We start from the raw sequence: 24,452 nt of genomic DNA, 5'->3' as shown, positions 1-24,452 counted from the left end.
TTTATTTTAAATTATATTTTATTGTTTATTTGATTACAGTTGTCCCAGTTTTTCCCATTCTGCCCCTTTCTACCCAGCCCCACCCCCCCACTGCCTCGGGCAATCCCTACACTGTTGTCCGTGCCCATGGGTTGTGCATATATATTCTCTGGTTACTCTATTCCCTCTGCAGTACTTTACAACCCCATGACTATTCTGTAACTACCAGTTTGTACTTCTTAATCCCTTCACCTTTTTCACTCAACCCCCCGACCCCCCTCCCATTTGGCAACCATCAAAAATTTTCTATGTATCTATGATTCTGTTTCTGTTTTGCTTGTTTACTTTGTTTTTAGAATCAATTGTTGATTAATATGCATTTGTTGACATTTTATTTCATATTTTCAATCTTTTTTTCTTCTCAAAGAAAACCCTGTACCCTTTCATATAATACTGGTTTGGTGGTGATGAACTCCTTTAGCTTTTTCTTTTCTGGGAAGCTCTTTGTGTGTCCTTCGATTCTAAATAATAGATTGGCTGGGTATATCATATGAGTCCTTATGTTGTGGGTGGCTGAATTAGTCACATTTGCAAGGTATGGAATGAGATCGCCTCTTGTTCCACCAACTATTGAAAAAGCTGTTAAATTTGTTAAAATAGTGGAAATTAGAATCCTCTTGAACTTTAGGTTCTGCTTCCCAGCTGAAAATCCCTAAACATGTAGCAACTTCAGATTGTTTGACATGCTTATTTATTGGAGAAATGCATTTTCAACACAGGGAACTGATTATAGAGAGAACAAAGTAAGCCATCTTTAATACTCTTTTTATGAAGTGCAGATTAGGATTTTGTAATCATTGGGATAATCTGGGTTTACCTGATATATAAAATCTTCCTGATTCTTAACATAATCAGAGAGCTTATGTTAGATCTGGCAGATTCACTTTGTAAAACCAACTCAAAATTTGAACTGGGTAATTAAATTTGCACCTGTGATTTTAAGTTGAAAGACATGGAAAAACTTTATCAAATCTGTATAATATTTAAGAAAATATTTAGATTATTGAATTTAAGTAGATCAAAAAGTTACTGAAAGTTCAGTGGAATATTATTTAGCCTTATCAAGAAAGGAAATTGTGATACATGCTACAATATAGATGAACTTGGAAAACATTATAGTAAGTAAAATATATCATACACAAAAGGACAAACACTGTATGTTGCCATTTATATGAGGTTCCCAGAATTTGTAAATACATAGAGGTTAGCAGGGCCTGCAGGGCTGCGGGGAGCTGAGAAGTCATGGTTTAGGGCTATAGAGCTTTTCTCGGGATGAAAATAGATAGTGCTGATAGTTGTACAACATTCTGAGTGTACTTAACACTATTTAATTGGACACTTAAAAATGCTCAATTAAATGGTCAATGAAAAGTGATTAATTTTGCATTATGTATATTTTATCACAATAAAAAGAAACAAGAAATTCCAAAGAAGTGATTATTAAAATTTACTAGATTTTTAAATGGAATACTGAAAGAAATTCTATTTAGCATTTAAGGTTTCAGAAAAAACTGGTTTTAAAAAATTTGTCACTTTAAGAAATTGCATAGTGATTTAAGCCCAGAATAGCTATACATAGAATTTTTCTGTGCAGAAAAGTTTCCTTCGTGGACATCAGGAAATGTGTAGTGACACCTGAAAATGTTCGTCTGCGTTCAGTTTGCAGTATGGACTCCTGTTGTTGAAGCTTCTGTCTTCCCTCCCTCCTCCTCCCCCTTCCCTTCTCGCTGCTCCTTCTCGTGCTTCTCCTTCTTCAACATTCACAGCTGGTCTTGTCTGCAAAGCTCACTTTACTGAGAATTAGTGACACTTGCTTTTATTAGAGAACAATTTTAAGAGCTGTAACTTTCTGAAATAACATGGCCTTCAGGGCGTGAAGACAGACTCTCATTCCCAGGTTATTGGACACCAGGAGCAATAACTTAGAATGCCTCCTAACACCTCCTACTCAGAAATGTTTGCTGGGGATGAAGGAATAGCCCAGTGAAATGTAGTTTCTTACAAAAACAGGGCCTTTGAAAAAAAATACCAAGGAAGAGAAAACTGATTATTAAAGCCTGAATTTGCTTTCAAAATGTGAAGGAAAAAAAGTGCAGTGACTAAGTCCTGAAGAAACTAGGGCCTTTGCCTGTTTTCTTGTGTTTTTGCTGTCTCAATTAGGAGGAAAACACAGTCACAGTATGACACCCCAGCTTCAACTGTAAGACTAGTTACTGAGCCTTTGTTTCCCTTACATAAAAAAGAAACATTTAATTTGCTTTTCCAAATAAACATGTAGCTGAATGAATAGAAAGTGAGGCAAATATAGAATAATGAGAAGAAAACAATATTTAAGTCTAAGCTGTGCACTTTTTGTAACAACGTGTAAAAAAGTGGTATATTTTTCAGCATTTTCCCATGGACTTCGTGGTGAACACGGGGGTTAAAGTTAGGTCCCAGATACAATCTGCCTTTCAATTCGTTGCTCTTGTGAGAGTCAACAGGCCAGGGAAGCCCAGGACCTTTTGGCCCTCCAGAGTACTCAGTAGGAAGCTGCTCCTGAAGTCAAAGCTTTTGTTTTGTCTGGAAGCTTATTCAGGAAGTGATTTCCTATGTCCTTACTGCTCCTTTGGTCAGGAAGCCCCTCCTGCCGCTGACCTCACAGGTACTCTTTTATCCTCTCCCTCTCAGGTCTCAGCTTCAGTGCCGTCCTCTACGAGACCTTCCCAGGCCCCCAGGAGGCACTTGCGTGCTTGTGGAATGCTGGAGACGCTCTCCCCACTTGGGTGGCAGGAGGACCCTGCCTGTTTCTACTGCAAGGGCTCCACCTGGGTGGGGGGAGGGGCCTTGACACACACTCCTGGGTGCACCTCGGCGCCTGTACCTCCAAGGCACTTATCATCGTGTTCCCAAGTTATGTGGTCAACTCTCCTCCAAGCAGTGGCTCAGTCACCAAGGTCCCTTCAATATTGTAGTTCCACCATTTTCAACACGCGGCTACCAAAGCTTCTATGCTTGTCTGTATCCAACAGGTAGAAAGGGGAAGAACATGGAGAATCACATGGGGAAGTTATTCAGGGACCAGGCCTGGAAGTGGGCTCATGTCTTCTACTCACTGCCATGATCTAGAACACAGTTTCATGGGAGTTGTGTTAGGAGAACAATGAACAAGTGGGTTTAGTGAATAGCTGGCTAGTTTCTGAAACAGGGTGATACATAGCTAAGACAAAGTTTGTGAAGGTGGTATTAATGAATAAGGACTGGGAAGTGTTACAAGTTTTGCAGTTGATTGAACTGTATGTAACAAAGACAGCTGTGTTTCGGATATACCATGCATTTCAATGTAGACCTTCTGTTCTTACAATCAAAGAAAGAGCAAGATCAAAAAAGAACAAGAGGGAGAAAGAGAGACAGATATCCTGCCTTGAGGAAAAATGTGGACAAAATGGAAAGGCTATTAGGTATGATTCAGAAGCAATTTACTGTGTATCTTAAACAACTTAGAAGGAGAGATATACCTTTTACTTCTCCCCAACTTTATTTCCATGTTGGCAGTGCTGGCATTCAAGTTACGTGAATACTCCTAAAAACTTCTCTTAGATTTCCAGTTTCAATTTTGCTCCTAGAGACAAAACTAAATCATTTTTTTCTCTTGGTTAATAAAGTACTTACGATAAAGTACATTAAAATGAGTATTCCATATACACTTTTTATTGTTGGTTACTCATGTGACATTTCTTAAAGGAATTATAAAATAATATGTCTATTAAATATTTGACCTAAGAATATAGCTCTTGAGAATATTATATGCCATTCTGTTACCTAAAAGGGATGAATATCTGTTTTACTGTCAGATTTTACTTAAACTGCTTCATTGTAACAGAGTGACTATAAGCTATATACTAAGGAGGGCAAGTTAGCATTTTAAGGACTTGATGAAAAATCATCATTCCAAAATTAGCCAGGGCAAGTATTCAAAATTTTTTACCATCAGCTGCATCAGAAATCTGCTTAATTTGCATAAGGATATTAGAAATAATTTTTAATTGGTAAAATAAATGCTATTCAAGAGATGGGATTGCCTGCTAAAAGTCAAAAGGATGGGATTGTCTGGAAACCAGGGGAAAATTTTTCAAGGAAAGAGCAGTCCACAGTGACCAAAGCCATCAATTATAATAAAGCTCGATAAGATCTAAGTGATTTTGACAATTAAAAGGTCATTGCTGGCGGCTGAGAGAGCATTTTCAGTGATAATATGGGACAGGAGGCGGGTCAGCCGCGGACTAACAGTGCAATGGGAGGCGAGAGAGCGAACACTGAGCCGGGGCTACTTTGTAGGAAGGTGAACAGATTAAGAAGTACAAATTGGCAGTTATTAAAATAGTCATGGGGATGTAAAGTACAGCATAGGGAATATAGTCAATAATGTTGTAGTAATTATGCATGGTGTCAGATGGGTGCTAGACTTGTGGTGGAAATGACTTTGTAAGTTATATAAATACCTAATCACTATGCTGTACACCTGAAACTAATATATCATTGTGCATTAACTGTAATGGAAAAAAATTATTTTAAAGAGTCTGATTGTGGAGGGAAGAAAAGCATGACACAGGGAAGTGGAATGCATTCCAGGAGGGGAGTCAGGGTAATTTCTTTTACTCTGTGACTTTATTCATAAACTGAAGGAAGAAAAAGAATCCGGTGGGAGGAAGACACTGGGCAGGTACAGGGAGAGACAGAGAGAGAGAGAGAGAGAAAATAGTTAATGGAGCAAGGTCCCAGAATATGTGAGAGGGATAGACATAAAAGCCACAAAAGCCACAGGCAGAATGAAGGCCCCTTTTTCTACGGGAGGAGGAAAAAATCGTGGGTAAACAAAGGTAGTTCCAATGGCAGAGAGGCCCCGAGAACCTGTGGGACTCCACGCCTACTGGCTTTCATTTTCTTTGTGAAGAGTCTTAGCTGTAGAGCAGGAGAAAGGTGCCAAAAATCACATCGTCATTCTGGGCTTCATTGTTTTGTCCCTAAAATGAGAGTAAGGGCTCAAGTCTTTGAAATGAGAGTAGGAAACTCTAAGACTGCAGGGTTTTGTTTTGTTTTGTTTTGTTTTGTTTTTTAATGGACTCGTTCACATTCCACACCGGGATCACAGTATCTCAGGATGTCATTGGGTCACAGTGTAACCTGAGTGGGGTCTTCACACATCAGTAGGAACCTTTGGGAACAGAGGCCCAGGGCAGCGAGGAGGCCATCTGGAGAGCTGGGGGAGGGAGCAGGGCTCGTTCCCCAGGCACAGACGCCCCGGAACACCGCATGGGGCTGCAGGGGCGGCCCTGCTGGACGCAGCTGCGAAGTGCTGGTTCCTACGTGCCTGCCAGTGCCACTGACCTTTTCCCCGGAGCTGTGAGGGAGCGACTGCTGGACTGTGGTTCTCCTGGGCCTCCTGCAGCCCCCAATGCCTCACTGAGCCCACCCCAGGGGGACGATATCCCGCTTTCCCAAGGAAAGCAAGGACACAGGCCTTCAGCTCTGGCGTGTAAAGAGTAAGCCTGCAGTTTTAAGGGACCTGGAGGAGGTGCTGGCAAGGACCTACTGAGAGGATGGAAAGGCAGGTGGCTGGCTTATGTGTCACGGTGTGCAGTTGCCCCAGGGGCAGTGGATACAGGCATGTGCTTCTCTCCGTGTCAGCGGGCAGCACAGGGACAGATGCAGAGAATGAGGGGTCAAGGCGCCTGCTGTGGGCCGGCAGAACTAGCCCAGTGGGAGGACTGAGAAGGGTAGGCCTGGGGTTGGGATAAAGGTATTGGATTTAGGATAAAACGGAATCACAAGGGACTCAGCGCACTGTCGGCTGCTCTGCCTACTGGGCTCCTAAGTGTTCCCACTGATAATCCAGAGTAAAACCATTGCACAGGATCCACGTAAAATTCGTATAGCCCATGTTTTCTCCCTGTGCGTTTCTGTTGCCCTGAGGGTGCGAATTTTTACATTGGTTACTCTGCTCCTTTGTAGTTACATCCAGTTCTCAAATCCCTTGTCTTCCATTCTGCGCCATCTGGATGGCAGATCCTTCATTCTTCCTTCTCCACTGGAGGACACATCACGCAGCTTGGGGCTGTTGGTCACAGTGAGACCTGGGAGCTCTGATCTGCCTGCAGCCGGAGTGCAGCGAGAGCCAGGCAGGCATCGGGGAAGAGAGCTTGCTTTAGGGGTGAGGCCAGGTATCACACTCCATCGACTATTAATCTGGAGCAGAGAGATCAGGATGTTTTGAAACAGCTGCCAACATTTGCCATTTGTAAATGAATGAGGAAGAAAATGTGAGGCGCTTGACTGAACATTGAGATAACCCGCCAGCCACTCCGTGTCACCTGTAGAGCTGAGTGCCTTTGGGACACCCTCACAGGTAGTGTCTCTTGTTAATGGGCACAGAGATAGGTCCTGGTAGAGTAAGAACATCCCCCATTTCAAGTTTCAAGTGGAAACCTAGAAAATGAACACCCCCTCTCTGGGGTGTAGGTGTTCTCTGCTTGTTGGTGTCAATTTTCTATCAAAATAGCCCTCACTTGGAAGCCAATGAAAATTTCCATGGAATATGTATAAGTGCACAAACCATTTATACTATTATAAATTAATCAGATTTTTCTATGATGCATGGAATGGGAAATTTAAATTTTCATAAGGTGTGAGAAAAGACACATGGAAAATAATATAAAGACATGGGAACATTTTCCCCTACTATGTATTTTGTACAATACATATTCACTGATTTCCTGTGATGTTCCAGATACTGAGTGAGGTCCTGGGATCGTAGGGTGGGTCAGACATAATCCCCATCCTCTACAAGTGGGGTTCCCTGTTAGTTAGGAAATAAGCTGAGCCCAGGTTTGGAGACACGGTTAGGCCTACTGAGCCATGGGGATGAGGTGTCTTCAGGAAGACGGCTAAAGAGCTTGTGGAATCTTTTAGTGACTTGAAGGGAGGTGAAGTGTCTCATTTGGTGACTGACTAGATGAGGGAAGAGTCAAGGAACGTGCCCAAGGTTGTAGTTTGTGTGAGGCATGGTCATTCATATAAATGGAGATAGAGAATAGAAAAGGAAGAACTTCCTCTTGCATCTCTACCAATGGAAATCCTAACCATCCATCATGGTCCATTTATTCATATCGTCACTCATCCAATGCTCACACATCTATTGCATAGAGTACCCATTGTGTTAGGAAACGGGCTGAGCCCTGGGCATACCATGCCTTTTAAAATAATAGTTGTGTTAAATGTTCCCTAGTGCAGTGTGCAATGGAAGCATATAGTAGTATATCACACATGCCCTCATCTAGCCTAGGGAGGGTGAGAAGGAAGCGGTCACATTTGGAAAGAGATAGTTATGCTGAGATCTAAAAGGTGTATAAAGTTCAGGAGTCAATACAGAGAGAAGGCCTCTCTGAAAAAGCGTGGGGTGAGGAGGTGTGGAAGAGCTTCATGGACTTAGGAAAACAGATGCGGCTGGAAATGGGGAAGTGAAGAGAGTAGAAACTATGGCTGGAGATAGTCCTTGGTCAGGCTCAAGTACAGGATTCTGGGTTCAGTGAGATAGGCATTAGTCTAGGCTCCACTCCACTGCGAGCTTAGCACTGACTTTGGAGATGGTTCTGGTGAAAGGGCTTGCTCTCTTGCTTCTGTGGAGAGTACCCCCTTGGTTCCCTGTTTTGAGTATTTGGGTGTTTATAATATTCTTCTTGAGAGACTGTCTTGGTTACCTACCAAAGGACTGGAATTTTATGTCTGAATCTTAACATTGTAACTAGGACCCTATTCTGTGCTGTTCTACCTTCCTGTGAGTGCTGGCCAAAATCACCGCCCTGCTGGGCCTGACTCTGACAGTACGCCTGTCCCCTTGGCCATATTTTGTGCTTGGGTTCACTCTGTGTGTGCATCTAGCTTCCAAGTCCCTGTTCCCTCTGAGATGTCTTGTTCAAGAATCAACAAACTCAAGCTCTTCCTCTGATGTGGTATAGTGGAAGTTTAATCCACCTCCCTATATCTTGACTTTCTAAATTACAAAAACTCCTTCCAATTCTGTTAAAGAGAGACAAGATCTCCATTTGCCATACACACATATTTGTAAATGCACCTGGCATGTCACTATGTTCTACACATAAGACATATTCATTTTATCAGATTTGAAAATCTCGGGATCTTGAAATACATTTTGAAAAATAAGTTGCTGGGCCAAGAGAATGCTTTTAACATATCAACTCAACAAACATTTTGTCACTGGGTGTTGGGCATTTTTCTAGGCTTCTTGGTTACATCAGGGAACAAAATAAAGTTGCTGCCCTCATAGATATTTTACTCTAATCGCTAGTAATTCTGTCACTATTTGGTAGTCATTTAGGTAAATTAGGGGATATGCTACAGGCTCTAAATCTAAACTGTGGTGAGGATAGTTACATGCAACTTGTCAGATAGTTACTGAAAGAAATACTCTCTGAAAACCAGTAGATTTTTAATGGCTTACTGGACAAATACTATGACTACAGGTTCGCCCTTACCTGAGTCGCATGCATTTCTCCATCTTTGACTTACAAAATTCCTTTGTCCCTCTACTGTTGAATATGTGAATATTGCAAGGCTCACAAGACAGCCAATCCTGTTTTCTGTCCTGAGGATTATCTAGGCCTTCTCTGCTTTCACTCCTTCCCCTCCTGCCTGACCTTTGGGTCACTCTACTTCTCTACATCTTCTCCATACATTACAAAGCTAAATTATTAGGAGGAGATTGGAGTTATTTTTATTTCCAATTCACATCATTTCTATGGTAAATATCACCTTATCCTATTAAAAAGAACTCATAGGCAGACAGGCAAATACATGAACACTGGCCTGCAGGAAGCCTCAAGAAAGAGTAGATATGTGGAATATTTTTCCAATAGTCATGCTTCCTTCCACTGAAAAGTTCCCCAAAAATATACTAGCAAGGGTCAGATGGCTGCACAAAGAGCTACTTTGAGTTGTTCATTGTAAAAATATTGAACCCACATGTGGGGGTTCACTTCCTTTTTAAAATCGTTAGGGTCTTCAATATACTTTTCTCCCACCATTCAACATATGCAACCCAGACTGGCCTTTGTGAGCCTAAACAGATGTCCCAGTTGTAACTGGCAAGCTAATATCAGGAATAGTCAGAGCAACAGATCCTCTGGGAAATTCTGGCAATATGTATACAAGTCAATACTGTTTTCAGCATCAGTTGCTTTACCTCCACACTTCCTTGAATTAAAACATTCTTTTTAGTAAAGTTGACAAGATAGTAACAAGCCCACAAGTTCGTTTTCAGCAGTAGATGATTCACAAACAAGTTGCTGACAGGTTCTTATGGTTATACATTCCAAGTATCCTGGTCTCACAGAAGTGCTCGTAGAGATTGATAGATATTTTAAAAAGAAACAAAGAGATATAAAAAAGCTTTTTCATTAGATTGAATGATAGACAGTATTGACCCCCACCTATCAGCATTCTTCCTTTTGTGAGCTTTTTATTTCATTGTCTCTGGCCTGCAATCATGGTCTTTATAGGAAGTAGTGAGCAAAGAGGCTGAGAAGTAAAGAAGAAGGTGAGCAGCTGGAAATAAATATTTTTTCAAGCAGTTAGAACCCTTCTGCAATGTCCATCATTGAAATGTTAGTCCCATACAATCCCTTAGCAATGCAGAGGAGAAAGGCAGGTACCTGTTATTAATTTTTAAGGCTGGCTGACAGCTTTCAGTCGAAGCGCAAGGCTTAACTTTGCATTCTGAATAATGCAGAGATTTTCATTAGTTAGAATAGGAATTGAAATGATAAATGATACATTGTCTGCCAAAATACTGTGACATGACATTATATATTTGCAGTTACCTTTCAGAATAAGCTTTCCAGAAGTATACCTGGACAAATTGGAAAGCTAGCAGTGTTGTTTCCTTATTTTATGTTTTGCTTTTAGAAAAACAATTCAAAAAAACATGTCTTCTTGGCTGTGGGTTGGGAATGTCATATCCAAAGGGCAGTTCATTATTGCACCTAAAAGCTAAGTGTTGGCACAAATTGTTCTAGTCTATGAGATCATTGCAATTGGTTTCATAGATTTCTTTTTGCTCACATCTGCCTTCTGAAGACTCTGGGACAATTCAATTACAAGTGCACTTTTGATTCCTACTTCTATCAATAAAAAATATAAAATTACCCTTGCTTGAGAACTATCAGACTAAAAGGTTTGTGATTGCTTTTCCCTGTCATCTCTCTTCCAGCAGATTATCATGTCAGGTGGGTCTAGGGCATATTTACTTTGTTTTGAGCACCCAAGACTCTTTCAGACTCTGAGTATTATTTGAATTGACGGTAACGCAACTACTGTGTCCAGATGTCTCTCGGTAACTTAATGTATGGCCCCAATAACAAACACTAGAATTAAACCATTAATGGAATAGGCTGCTAGCAGCTGCCTCAATCCCAGTTTGATGGGCATTAAAGTAGCTGATTCAGAGATTTCTATAGAGAAACCTAAGCTAATTAAAAACACCAAAGTCAATGGAACTATAATATCTGCCAGTAGCATACCATCCACATACACTGACATTAATACTCCAAAAGAAGGCTAGTAGAAGGTCAAAAAAACGTTTACCCAATTTAGACGCGCCTTTTATTTTGCATGCCATTTTGCATTTCCCAGCTTTGCTTTAAATCACAGGCCTCAAAGAAAAGCCCTTTCTTTATTTACACTAATAGATAAAGACTAATGATTGTTCTTTTTCGTACACAATAAGGCAGGAAGAAGCATTTGAGTCATGGGAGAGTCTCCAACCAATTCAGTGAGGAGGAAAAGAAAGGATTCTTTCCATACTTTCTCAAAAGTACCACACAGGATTTAGTTGAGGTTTATCATTCATTGTTACATTTTTTAAAAGTATTTATTGATTCCCAGTTTTACTCATTTCTGTTCGGTCCTGAGTCCAGTTAAAACTGTTCATACTCAGTCAATTGTTTTTGGCTGTGCTGCCTGTCTTAGTTGTGGGTTGGAGACAGGCTGCTTTTGGTACATTAACATTGTCAGATTGTGGGACTAACTACTAATTGAACTCCCAAAAATAGTCTTTTTAATGTTAACCTCATAGTGGGAAGTATGTCATTACAGCTGCACTTTTGAAATGTCAGAAACTTTCTGGCTCATCTAGCATTAAAAAAAATACCCCCAAGCAAGCATAAAATATGTGATGCAGTCTGTTTGCATGTTTTCACTGCCTGATGAGTTTCATCTTAGGGCTTAATATTTATTCCATTTGGTCAAGTAAATTGAGATGAGAGCTTATTGTCAACTGGATTCCAGGTTATGCATCATACACTACATCGGTTTGGAGGGAGGCATTCTTCAGATCCCTTTGGAGTGTGTTTTAGAAAGTTATAATGTTTAGCTAGAAACTTATCCTCATTTTGCAAGTCAACTTTACAACTCAGATAGTACTACTGCAATGATATAACCAAATCTCTGATACGGTTGGGTATGATTTGTTTAATATTATTTTTATTATTTTTTTAAACGATTTTAATTTATTTTTAGGAAGGGTGGGAGGGAGAGAGAGAGAGGGAGAGAAACATCAATGTGTGGTTGCCTCTTGCACACCCTCTATTGAGGACCTGGCCCACAACCCAGGCATATGCCCTGACTGGGAATCGAACTAGCGACCCTTTGGTTTGCAGGCCGGCACTCAATCCACTGGGCCACACCAGCCCGGGCTAATTATTTCTAAGTAAATTTAAAAATTTCCTTTGGTATTGCATGAGCCCATAACAAAGTTGTGCCAAGAAGTGCCTTGTACATTAGCAGGTAGGTGCTTAATAAATGCCAATTGTTGACCTATGTTGCAAAATCTCTATAAATACAACTTCAGATTGCATATGTCTTTTTTTGATATTTTGTACTTTAAAAACATTTTTTATTGTATTTTTTCTATTACCATTTAACCCCCTTATATCCCTCTCCCCCCGCAATCATGTATATGTCTTTTTATTAGGGTTCTGTTAAAATGTGATTACTTAGCTTTTCAGCATCTCTCTCTTTGTTTTTTACATCTTGCCTTGAAAGTTGTTCAGATTTAGTTTTCTCAGAACATTTCATATAGTTTATGTACATATAGATCTTGCTATAATGTGTATTGTTGTATATTGTTGTTATTGCTGTTGGTCAGAAATCAAAATTCTGCAGCCAGCATACTTACAGTTGGTGATGGATAAAGCAATCCCGAATTTTCTGCTCAGCATACTGCTTAGGCCTCTGATGAAAAGCTACTAAGGCATGATATGACGGCAATCCATAGGATTCAGTGTCTCTGGGAAGCCTCCCACACAACTTGGATTGCAAATTTCAATACTCAGTGCCATCTTATTTGAGTGCAGTTTGGTTTGTAAATGTTTGTTTGTAACTTTACTATGATGAGTCCAGTCATTTTAAATTCCAAATAGGAATGATTTCATAGCTGTATAATGATTAGTTTTGGCAGTTATATCTCAGCCAAAATCAACGTGCAAGGAGACTTAGCAGCAATACTTACAGGTGTCCTCTTCTTCCATGAAAATACTGATCACATAACAGGCATACACAAAACCAATCAACTGCAAAGAAGAGAAAAAAAACATATTTTAAGAATCTATGTCAAATGTCCATAATTAAAGAGTTATTATATAATCCAATAGATAGAGTATATAACAATAACATCTATGAATTTGTAATAGAAAAAAATCTTGTTTTTGAACAATAATTGTGATTTTTAAGGAGGTTTTCTCATTTCTACTCAATTTTAATAGCCTTCTAGAACAGTGTACAGGAATGGTAAAAAACCCAATTTCTAGATATTTCACTTAAATTTTGATTTGGGAAATACAGGTCTTACATTTTAAAGTCATGTATTACTCAGAACATATATTTTTAAGTTTTGACTATTTATGGACCAATTTGTAGTTGCACTCATTATTACTACAACTATTTTAATGTTTAATAACCAAAAAGGAATAAAAATACATTAATTACAAATTAAACACCAGTCATTTACTTAGTTATTTAAAATGCTCAGAGAATGTAAATTCTACTTAAATGCCATGTTGTTTTGTTAATTATAGCACAATAAATAGCATTAACTTTCAGGTATTAGTCATAAAATAAAATAGATGAGATGATTTATACTCTGGATACTAGTGGTTAAAAAAATAAATGCAGGTCCTTTTAGGCTTTCTAGCTTTCCGTATTTTTTTTTTCGCTTATATTGAGAAGCCAATTTTTATTCTATGGAGCCAGTGACACTGTAATTCTTGGAGGACAAAATTGTCATTGAATCTAGTTTAGTCTAAAATTACTCTGTTAAGTACTTTAATGAAAAAGAGGTTCCTCAAAAGCTGTTATAGAGTCTGTCTTCTTGACTTTCTCTCCATTGTTAAAGTCTGTTCCTCCTTCACCCTTATAAAATAACATTGGGAAGGAAACTTTTTTGATAGTCCCAGTGTCAAAGGCTGAATGCAGAGAATATATAGCTGGTGTTTGTGACTGTCCAGGTAGATTAGGACTCTGAACTCATAGCCCACCTTCTGATTGTCTAGACTAAGGCCAAGAAGACCCTTGGAGGAGGGTGAGAGGTTACAGTGGCAAAGACTTACATAGAGAGAGTTGTCAGAGTACAGAAAGGTCCTCTCACCCAAAGTGAGGGGTGTTTCAGGAAACCAGAGACATGGTGGAACACAGGTGCTTGGCACCTAACTCACATTTGGAGAAGTCGTAAATTGAGGGGCTGTGGCTAAATAGGCTTTTGGTGACAGAGTATGAAGAGACATGGCTGAGTAGGCATGGCAAGTCAACTGTATGGTCCCTTTTGCCTGGCAGGTAAAGCCTTTTGGAGGAAACTGGCTGTGCTGTTCTGGAGTGGGACCCCATTCAGAGGACTTCCTCCCAGGGGCAAGTGGCCTCAGAACAATGCTGCTAGTTGGCATATGAAAGATGCGCAAGGAGGGTCAAGGCACCAGCTAAAGAGGCTGATCATCTAGGGAAATAGCTGAAAGGACTCTAAAAGATGATTAGGATGGATTTTTGAAGAACCCACAAAAACACCCACAAAAGGAAGAGTTGCAATCGGAATCTGTTACACCCAGAAAGTACCTCCTACTAGATTACAACTGAGCCAGCCTTTGGTTCGGAGACTTTGTTTCTTATCTCTTCTCCCATGAGCGCTCCTCTTACTTCATCCCTGCACTGACCCAAAAAAGAGAAGTGGAGAGAGAAGAGGGGAAAGCAGCGATGGGTTCCTTCCCCACTGCTGCCTCCAAGTTGAAGTCAGACCCAGGCTAAGGAGGAAAGTTTAAATAGAGGAAAGTTCCTGGCCTGGGCTGGACTTTTTCTTTTTTAATTGAGGTAAAATTGGTATACAATGTTATATAAATTTTAGGTGTACAATATTATAATTCAACATATACATACAGTATAAGTGATCACCACTGGAAGTCCGGTCACCATCCATCACCGTACAGTGACCCCTTTACCCATTTCACTCTCCCAGGAAGCCCCTCCCCTTTGGTAACCACCAGTCTATTCTCTGTATCTATAAGTTTGTTTTTATTTTATTTTTAAAAAATATTTTTTTTATTTATTTTTAGAGAAGGGAAGGGAGGGAGAAAGAGAGAAACATCCATGTGTGGTTGCCTCGCAAGTGTCCCTTACTGGGGACCTGGCCTGCAGCCTGGGCATGTGCTCTGACTGGGAATTGAACTGGTGATCCTTTGGTTCGTAGGCCCGTGCTCAATCCACTGAGCCACACCAGCCAGGCTGGTTTTTGTTTTTTAGGGTTCACATATGAATAAAAAAATCATAAGATATTTGTCTTTCTCCATCTGACTTATTTCACTTAGCATAAAACCTTCGCAGCCCATCCATGTTCTTGCAAATGACAAGGTTTTATTCTTTTTTGTGACTGAGTAGTATTCTATTTAAATAAATAAATAAATACATAAATACATAAATACATAAATGTGTGTGTGTGTGTGTGTGTGTGTGTGTGTGTATATCTCCATTCATCCATCCATGGACACTTAGGTTGTTTCCATATCTTAGCTTTTGTAAATAATGCTACAGTGAACATGGAGGTGCGTATCTATTTTCAAATTAGTGTTATGGTATTCTTTGGATAAATACCCAGAAGTGAAATAGCTGGATCATATGATAGTTCTAGTATTACTTTTTGGGAGAAACCTCCATATTGTTTTTCATGTGTCTGTAACAATTTATGCTCCCACCAACAGTGTATGAGGGTTTCCTTTTCTCCATAACCTCTGCAACATTTTAAATTTCTTATCTTTTTTATTATTACGGGCTGAACTTTTTAACATCTATGAGGAACTAAAAGAGCTGTAAGTTTTGCCTGAAATGTGATACAAAGGGTGGGATAGACTGAGGCTAAAAAGTGTGCTTAAGGGGGCAGTGGGAGAAAGAATAAAATGCCTTTAATTGTATTCTACCAAGTCCAGCTCATTCAATAACCTAGCTGCATCCAGAAGAAAGAAATGGCCTATGATCCTACTACTAAAAACTTCCTAATGGATTTCTTCCAGTTCTTTTTCTCATAGTTGCTATATGCCATGGTTATATTCTAATGACTCATGTCAATACTTATCATAAGCTTAATTATTAATAACTGTGTAAATTTGCATAACAAACTTACTATAATATATTTAAGCAATATCTTATTATTGAATATTGTTTTCAAATTATAAATACTATTATAATGAATATTAATGCTTTTTCTATATTTTGGATTATCTGATTCCCAGAAGTGCCATAAATAATACATTTCATTCTACTACAGCAGTGAATGACAATGTTTGCTTTGTCACACTCTTAAAAAATGTATGCCAGATAATAGACAAAATGGTATCTTTTCGTTTACTTAATTTGTAATAGTTTTATTTCATCTGAAACATTTTCATATTTTATTAGACAATTATATTTTTTCCAAATTATTTGCAGAAGTCCTTTACCCATTTATTAACTTGCTGCTTTTTCCATGAATTTGTATGCTACCTTATGTTATGTATATACAAGCTTTTTCCATGCTTATTGCCTGTTTTTTTTTAATGTCAGCAGGTGAGAGTGATGGCTTCATAATTGTGGAATATTTTCTTAATAAACCATATACTGGAAGGCATCTGCCAGTGAATAATTTTTCTATTTTCTTGGTGGGCTTCCTCTTAGGTTTGTGTTTGTGTGTGTATGTGTACATCTAACTCAAGAACTTTCTTGTATTAATTTTCAGTTGGTGCTGTTCAAATTAGCACAAATGTGTGGGTTAACACAACACAAATTTATTATCCTCTAGTTTTGGAGATCAGAAGTCTGAATGGGTCTCTTTGAGATAAAACCAAGGTGTCAGCATGGCTGCACTGGAAAATCTGGCAAAATCTGTTTCCCAGCCTTTTTTCAGCTTCTAGGCGTGCCTCCATTCCTTGGCTTGTGGCCCAATTTTTTTCACCTTTAAGGCCAGCAACCTTGAACTGACTCCTTCTTTGCTGCCACCTCTCTGGTTGACCTCTTTTGCCATCCTGTTCCACTTTTAAGGACCCTTGTGATTTCACTGGGCCTATCTGTATAATCCAGGATAATATTCTCATTAAAAGTCACGTGATTAGCTACCTTAATTCCATCTGCAACCTTAGTTCATTCCCTTTTTGGAGATTAGTACATGAACATCTTTGAGAGGCCATAATTCTGCCTGCCATATCTGTGAATTTGTATTTTAAGTTCTCAGTAACTCTCTGCACAGTGGGCTACAATGGGGAAGAAGAAGTGATATTGATGCAAGTTATAATAATATAAAGTAAAATCATATCTTGATTTAAAATAAAAGACTTGAAAGGAAACTTCGAGAAGTTATCTGCATATCAATTAATTCCTCTCAGGAAATACCATCTTTTAATATTGGGGAAACAACTACCACCATTGATTTGGTGTTTGTACATCTGGTGTATGTTTTCACACATCTACTATAAATATGGATCTATAAGCAGAAAATAATTAGTTTAAACAGCATTTATTTCTAATAGATTTCTTGACAACATAAATTCTGAGAATATTGTCTTTTTAATTTGATTATATCATCATTGTTTTTTATTTTGTATTATAGCTGACAGAGGGCTTATACTAGGCTGAGGATATGTTAGCTCTGCCTTTTAAATTTTTTCCATTTATGTGTCCATAACTAGTTTTACCTTCAATCCATGGATTGATTCTTACAAGAAAAGTTATAAGCCACGTGATCATTCTGTGAGCATTAGTTTTCTTAAAAATATGGAATATAGTGTGTAAATCTACTTAACTCAGCACAAAAAATTGTAATTTATCTCAATACACTCAACATGTCCATCAATCCCATCATGTAGTAGATCTCCTGCCCCTCACAGGATAGTCTAGAAACTCAGTCACACATGTGAATTTCTTACTTATAGTCTTAGTGATGCTACCAGTGTTAAACCACATGTTAGATATTGTTAAAGGCCAATTTTTAGATTTTTAGATAAAAATAAGTAGATATAGAGGTAATATTGTTTCCTCATACTCCCATGGATCATCTTGTTCATTCCTTTCAATACATGTGTTCCACTTTGGAATATTTTATGTACTTCTTTGAATGCATATGCCCTCCTTTGGATAACTTAATTTGAAGATGACCCTTTTGGTTGAAAAACAGTTTAGTGAGTTCAGATAACATGAGTTCTAGAGACATAAACAGAGACAAATCAGACTTCTTTTGAACGCTGTAGAGCTAGACCAACTGACAACCAGGCAGATCAAGGTCTCCTGTCCAGTGTGACTCAGATGACTGGTACCATGGGCCTCTCCCAGTTACGTTGCAAAGGAAAGGGCGGTAGCAATTACAATAGAAAAATTCCCGAACTAGCTTTATTACTTTGGTTACAGCCTGACATTTAGATGCTATATATCTTATTTTATCTTGGAAGTTGCTATTGAATAGTTAGTTCACAGTTAATTGATAGCTCTTGTCTTTCAATTATATATATATATATATTTATATATATATATATTTATATATATATATTTTACAGCGAACTTGGGTAAGTGAAAGGGAAAGGGTAAGTGAAGGGAAATTTCTCAAATTTCTCAAAAATTCCTGAAATATTTTTTTTCATTTGTATTGGTGGGAGGTAGGTAAAGATAAATCAAATATTTTGATTGAGTGCTATAGGACTTTTCTAGTATAAAGCTAAGATCTTCCTGATAGTTCAATACTGTAATTACTATTATTTTTCTAATTTCCTAATAGGGTATAATTCTTTAGGAAAAAAATAACACTTCTACCTACACATTTATATTGACTTAAATGAAGCTAAATTATTTTGTCTTCACTGATATCTTTTGAGGTGACAATGATATCAAAAGTATATATTAGTATATTATTAGCCTCTTTGACAGAGACTGTATTTTGGTGCCTTCTAACATGAGCTCATTCTATTTGGCGTGCTTGGCCCATCAGCATTTACTGGTTGGTTCATTGGCATTTACTGGAAGAAAGGCCAGAGGATTGATGAGAAGGCCCCTTGAGAGCCAGCTCAGTGAACTTAATGCTGAAACACTGTTTTCACATGTCAATATGAAGAGTTGATTTGATGGGGTTGAAAAAATTCCATCCTAATAAAAAAATTTTGACCTAAAACAAAATCTACCCCACCGACCTCTGCTTTGCTTTCCAGCTGTTATAAGAGGCCTGGAAAATATTAACTGCTAATGGGTGTACCATAAATTGCTGTGTTGCATTATTTACACATTTAAGGATACAAATCTAAGAACCCTCTAAGAAAACTTTACAATATAAAATAATTTTTTATTTTTAAGGAAACTTCTTAACAATCCCAATGCAACAAGTTCCACTCTAAGCTAAACAGAAAGAGGTTCCCCAGTTGGCTAACAATGAAAAACAAATGCAAATCTTGATTTCATGATTTGAGTAAGTGCAGTGGTAGGGTTAGGGCAAGACGTTGTGCAAGTTAGAAGGATTGCATAAGATGATGACCATAGAAGTATCTATACTTTTATAAAGGCAAAGGAGAGCAAACTCCTTTAAATTTTTTTTTTAGAAATATGTTATTACTTATATTACTTACTTCTTCTCTGTAGTTTTAAGGCCATGGATTGTTCTAAAAATATTGGGTTACTGTGTTTTCTGAAAAGATTCATCATCCATGTACTGGAGAGAACTTGTCAATATTTTTTTCTCTTTTCCTAAATAATTCTTTTGGCTGACAAAAAGTTAAGACCAAGTTCTTAATTGTAATGCCAGCGCACTTTCTTCATTCAGTGATTTTTTTTTCTTTTTTACTAATGAAATGTGAGAATATCCAGTTTTAAAGAACAGAGTAATGCATAGCAACAGAGAATTTATCAGATCCAATTGTTCACTAATGGGCCTTAATAATCTCTTGATAGATGACAGGAAAGGAATTTTGGCTGGGTAATTGAAATATATGGTACCATTAGCTGGTACGGTAAGATAAAAACATGCCATAGTAGAAATATTAGATTACATTTTAGGTCCTCAAACAAAATTTGCCAGCCATAATCTCAAAAGTACAACAAACAAGTTAATTAAAATACATCCTTTTACTTCGTTTTATTGATGGGCACACTACTAAAATATTTATCCCCAAAATTACTTTTGCTACCATGATTAACCAAGCTGCTATTTAATTAATAATGTTATTCTCTTGAGAACCTGTCTAGACATCATGTTAATCAACAGTTTGTAGATGGCTTACTGTTGTGTTGTGTTCTTGGTTTCCTAGAATACAAGTTGAAATAGTCCCTGTGGCTTTCTGTTTACCTTCAAGAAATGTAATATAATGCATTCTTGTTAATAGCAAAGGCATACAACATAATAAATAACACCAGGTGATAATCTTGATTATTTCTGCTTTTAATAAAGTTTTAAAAGTCACTTATTTTAAAGACACTTTTTTTCTCTTCCATTAAAGCCATCCATCTCTACAGTTATAACATTTAATTTTTTTCCTCTGTATTATAAATTCTGACTGCATAAAATTCTGACTGCATAAATTTCATCTTTTTGATGTGTTAAATGAATGCAAATGACATGAGTAGATTTCAACACCACTTTTTGTGTAAGGGATTGATTAGCTTTTGCAAGAGGGAGTCATATAGGAGATTGATTTGCTTTGGCCTGCAAGCCTCAGGTGAGGATTGGCAGGCTTAGGTTTCACACATGCAGACACAAGGATGAGGACCATTGGCTGTGCGTCCTGTTAATTGTGGATGCTAGTAAGAATGAATCAAAGAAATGAGTCATCTCTAAAAGCATGAGTGTCTTAAGGGATCACTTTTAGGTGAAACAGGTGATGAGAAAAAGATCATCCAGGGAACTCGGAGAGAAAAGCTTCAGGTCTAGCCTTAGGGTGAGGGAATTGCTGAGTTTGAAGAAAGCTCAAAGGATTCTTAAACAAAACACGTCCCCATCTACCTTCTAAATTTCTCAGCATTCACACCAACATTTATTTATTTAAAAATTTTTTTTACCCAAGGACATATTCCCATTGCTTTGTAGAGAGATAGAAAGGGAGAGGGAGAAACATTGATGCAAGGGAGAAAGCATCGATTGGTTGCCTCCTGCAACACCTGGACCAGGCATGGAATCTATAACCCAGGCCTGTGCTCTGACCAGGAATTGAACCTGCAACCTTTCAGTTACAGGACAACGCTCCAACTGAACCACACCGGCCAGGGCCACACCAACATTTAAACCCTAAACCTTAAGAGAGCCCTCACAGAGTGACAGAATTTTCTCTATTTAATGCACAGCTTCTAAAATGCTCTTTTAGTCCATTTTTCCTCAACTTCAAAATAACTCTATAAAAACCCTTGGCCAAAGCTGCCTGTGGGAGGCAGGCCGAGGAGGATACACTTTATTCTGTGTAAAGCTTTATTCCTGTGAAAATCATTAAGTTGAACACTTGTGAGTAGGCAGCTTCTGTAGGTGGTTTATTTAGGCTAAGGTGTTAAGTTCTTTGTAAAAGAAAGCATACTGCCTAATGTTAAGAACTGGGCATGATTAGGGATTTTACATTCATAATCTAACAATTTAGCCTGTTATTGTTTCACGGGTGCTGGGTCAGAGACATAAGACTGTCACAGCACAGGGGCCAACAAAAGCTTCTTTCTGTGCTGTGCGGCCCAGCCCCTGGCGGCCATGATGGACCCCTGCACACACAGCAGCCTGTGTTGCAGGAGAGGATGCCAGGCTACCTTTACAGCAAGGAAAGCAAGCCCGCTCTGCCAGGGGTGGGTTTGGGAGGGGAGAAGTTACCTCAGCCTTAAAGTTCGTATGCTAAAAATATAACCCTGAGAAATCGCTAGGGTAAAGAGTAATTATAAATTTGGAGGTTATCAGTGTATCTATAAGGGGTGTTTAAAGCCATATTACTGGATCAGATCACTAAGGAAGTGAATGAAGTCAGAAAAGGGACCCAGAGACGAAGTTCAGAAACATTATGACATTTTGGGGTTGGAGAGAAGTCAAGAAACGAGCAAATAAGACTGAGGAGGACTGACCAGAGAGGTACAGCGATACAAGAAAGTGAGAGCAATCAGCTGTGCCCAAGGCCTCTGAAAGGTCAAGGACAATGAGCACTAAGCACTGGCCACGGGCCTGGGTGATGGGAGGACATGGGTGACCCTGATGGGAATTGTTTTGGTGGGGGGTGGAGCCAAAATCTGATCAAAGTGGGGTCAAGAGAAAGTAGAATTTCAACAGGAGATTTGCAGGAAAAGAGAGCAGAGAAAGGGATAGTAGGTGGAAAAAGATGTGAGGTTAATGAGTTTTTGTTCTTGTTTTTATTCTTGTTCATTCTTGTTTTTATTTTAAGGTGGGCATTACTGCAACATGTTTGTATTCTGAGGGGGATAAGCTCTTCCTTAAACCATGATTCACAATTTGGGGTAACAGAGGACAAAGATTATTTTGCCTGTCCAAGCACGCGTGAACTTTTTATCTACTTTCACGCCCTCTGTAATCCTGCCTCAACCTGGCTTCCAAGGCCTATCTTCCATCTTTTCTGCTATGAGCCTGCCCCCCAGCTCCCTGAGCACATCCCATTCTTTGCTTCCCTAAAACCTGCTAACACATTCTCATACCTCTGCTTGCATAAACCTTCTCATCCTTTAAGCTAGGTTGTAAATGCCACTTCCTTTGATGTCTCCAGTGGTTAAACCTCTAGTCTGAACCGTCTCAGCACTTTGTCCTTATATCTCTAATGGCATTTCCCAGTATTGCTTTGTATCATAGCTACGTGTGCATTTGTTATCTCCAGGTAGGTCCTTAAACACAGGAACCTTCTAGAGAGTAAATAGAAAGGCCATGTCCTCTGAGAGTCCTGCCTTGGTTCCTTCCAGATGAGGATCTGCTCCTTCCCCGACTTTGGCATAGTGTCATATCCCTTGATTATGGTGCATTTCACATGATTATACCCATTTATTGAGACCTCTGTCTCCACTGCTAGCAAGGTGAGAACTTTTTCTTAACTCAACTTTGCATTTCTGACACTCAGCACTTTGCCTGGTACAAAAAAGGTACTCATTAAATATTTTTGAATGAATAAATGATGAGAAACACTATATTTCAAAGCAAAGTGTGGGAGGGAAACCAGTATGGCAGGGATAAAGGGGACGTATATCAGAACTCCAGCATGTTAGCAACCCTGAGATTCCTACATCGGTCACCTTGTCACTCAGAGTAAAAGCCAGCTCTGCTCGTGTACAGTGATAACTATTGTCTTGATTTGATAAGCTTGATAGATGTTTCTGCTTTGCTTTGATACTGACTGGGTCATGCAATAAACATGAGAACAGCCAGTGACTGTTCCATCTTAGACAGATGGAGGAAATATAAACATGTAGAAAGAAAAGAGATGCTGGGCTATTTTCACTTATGCAGTGACTACTGGTTGGGTTTACATGAAACCAGACATTTGAAGTGCATTAAAAATAGCTACTTGTATACCTGAACACACGCTCCTTCCTTCACTGGGGAGAGGAAAAATGGTGTGATGGAGTAGGGATTTTCAGTCACGTTACTGAAGTGATAGAATGGTTTGTAATAAGGAACAGTAGTCTTCCTACTCTTACAGCAAGACTGAATTTAGCAAGCCCTTTTGTCATGTCAGGATAATAGACAACAAAATGTCCAGACACATAACACATGGTTATGTGGTTAGTCAGTTGAGATTCTTCTGACTCTTTCTTCTAGAAGGGGTGAGGTTCATCTTTGTGCAATGGTTCAGTCAGTTTTGGTTTGGACAGCAGGCGAATCTTCCTTGGAAGTTATTGCAAAGTCTGAGACGGAAGAACAGGCAGCAGGTGGACAGTCCCATCTCGCAGGGCTGTGTGGACACACAGTTCTCTCTCTGTGGCTCTCAGGAGGGCCTTTACATGCAACTGTCACCCATGCCCATCTGTTTTTTCCTACGTGCCTGACAAAACAGAAGTCTAGGATCTTAGGACCCTCAGGGAAAGAAATTCTAGAAAGAATTGGCCTTTTATTTATTTAGATCACTCTGGGAAGAGTGTGAATCCTAGTTAGCCCTAATCTATTTGTTTTTAATCGAGCAGCTCATACTTCTCCTTCAGGAATCCAGAAGTAGAGTTATGTCTGTTTATGGAAGTGTCCTTTGCCAAGTGAAGCCTGAAATTATTTGAAGACATTTGGATCAATCTCTTAAGAGTCCCACTGGCACCCTAGGCTCCAAATGAATCAATGAATATGGAAATAAGTTGTTTTTCTCCCTGATGACCATAAAAATGCACAAGAGCAACACCATCACATTGAGTCAGGCTTTGGGGATTTATTGCCCTTGCGTGTATGCGAAGCACTTGTGTAGACAGTCAAAATGGAAAACGAATGGTTTTTGGCTTCTACCAAGGAAGATAAGCTTTTTAATGACATGCTTTTGTGATGCAGACATTTTGCACAAGCCAGCTCAGCAATATAACAGGGACACAAATGTTACTCTAACTCACAAATAACATTGTTCTCAGGTAATGCATTTCTGGTGGCAATGCTTTGAGGAATAAGATCATTGTTCAAAACTAAAAAAAATTAAAGGTACCTATTTAAGTAGATCATTTTATCTAGGATTTTTCTAAGTGTCTACTGCCAAAATCAATAATTCTTCAATGGTAACATTTGAATAGTTGGTAGGGTCATAGTACCTGAGTTTTATGAGGTAATTTGAAGGAAAATGTTTCTCTTAAGAAAAATTTCATTTAGCTTTTGCCTATTTTGCAATCCTAAATGTAAACTAAAACAGAATTTGTAAATGTGTGAGGTTAGCATAAACGTAGTTTGG

At 38.8% G+C, this 24,452-nt stretch overlaps 1 protein-coding gene across 1 annotated transcript in view; it reads right to left on the bottom strand.

Annotated features, from left to right (window-relative positions):
- NKAIN3 (sodium/potassium transporting ATPase interacting 3) overlaps positions 1-24,452 on the bottom strand; it is a 527,170-nt gene that overhangs the window by 24,612 nt on the left and 478,106 nt on the right. The window contains 1 exon segment of the mRNA XM_054590189.1: positions 12,602-12,662. Coding sequence (XP_054446164.1) covers positions 12,602-12,662 — 61 coding nt within the window.

Source organism: Pteronotus mesoamericanus, unplaced genomic scaffold (genome assembly GCF_021234165.1).
Source record: "Pteronotus mesoamericanus isolate MK-2021 breed Mesoamerican mustached bat unplaced genomic scaffold, CSHL_Meso_final scaffold_174, whole genome shotgun sequence".
NCBI lineage: Eukaryota > Metazoa > Chordata > Mammalia > Chiroptera > Mormoopidae > Pteronotus > Pteronotus mesoamericanus.
The sequence above is the reverse complement of the archived record's forward strand: the minus strand, read 5'-3'. Positions and strand labels throughout refer to the sequence as shown.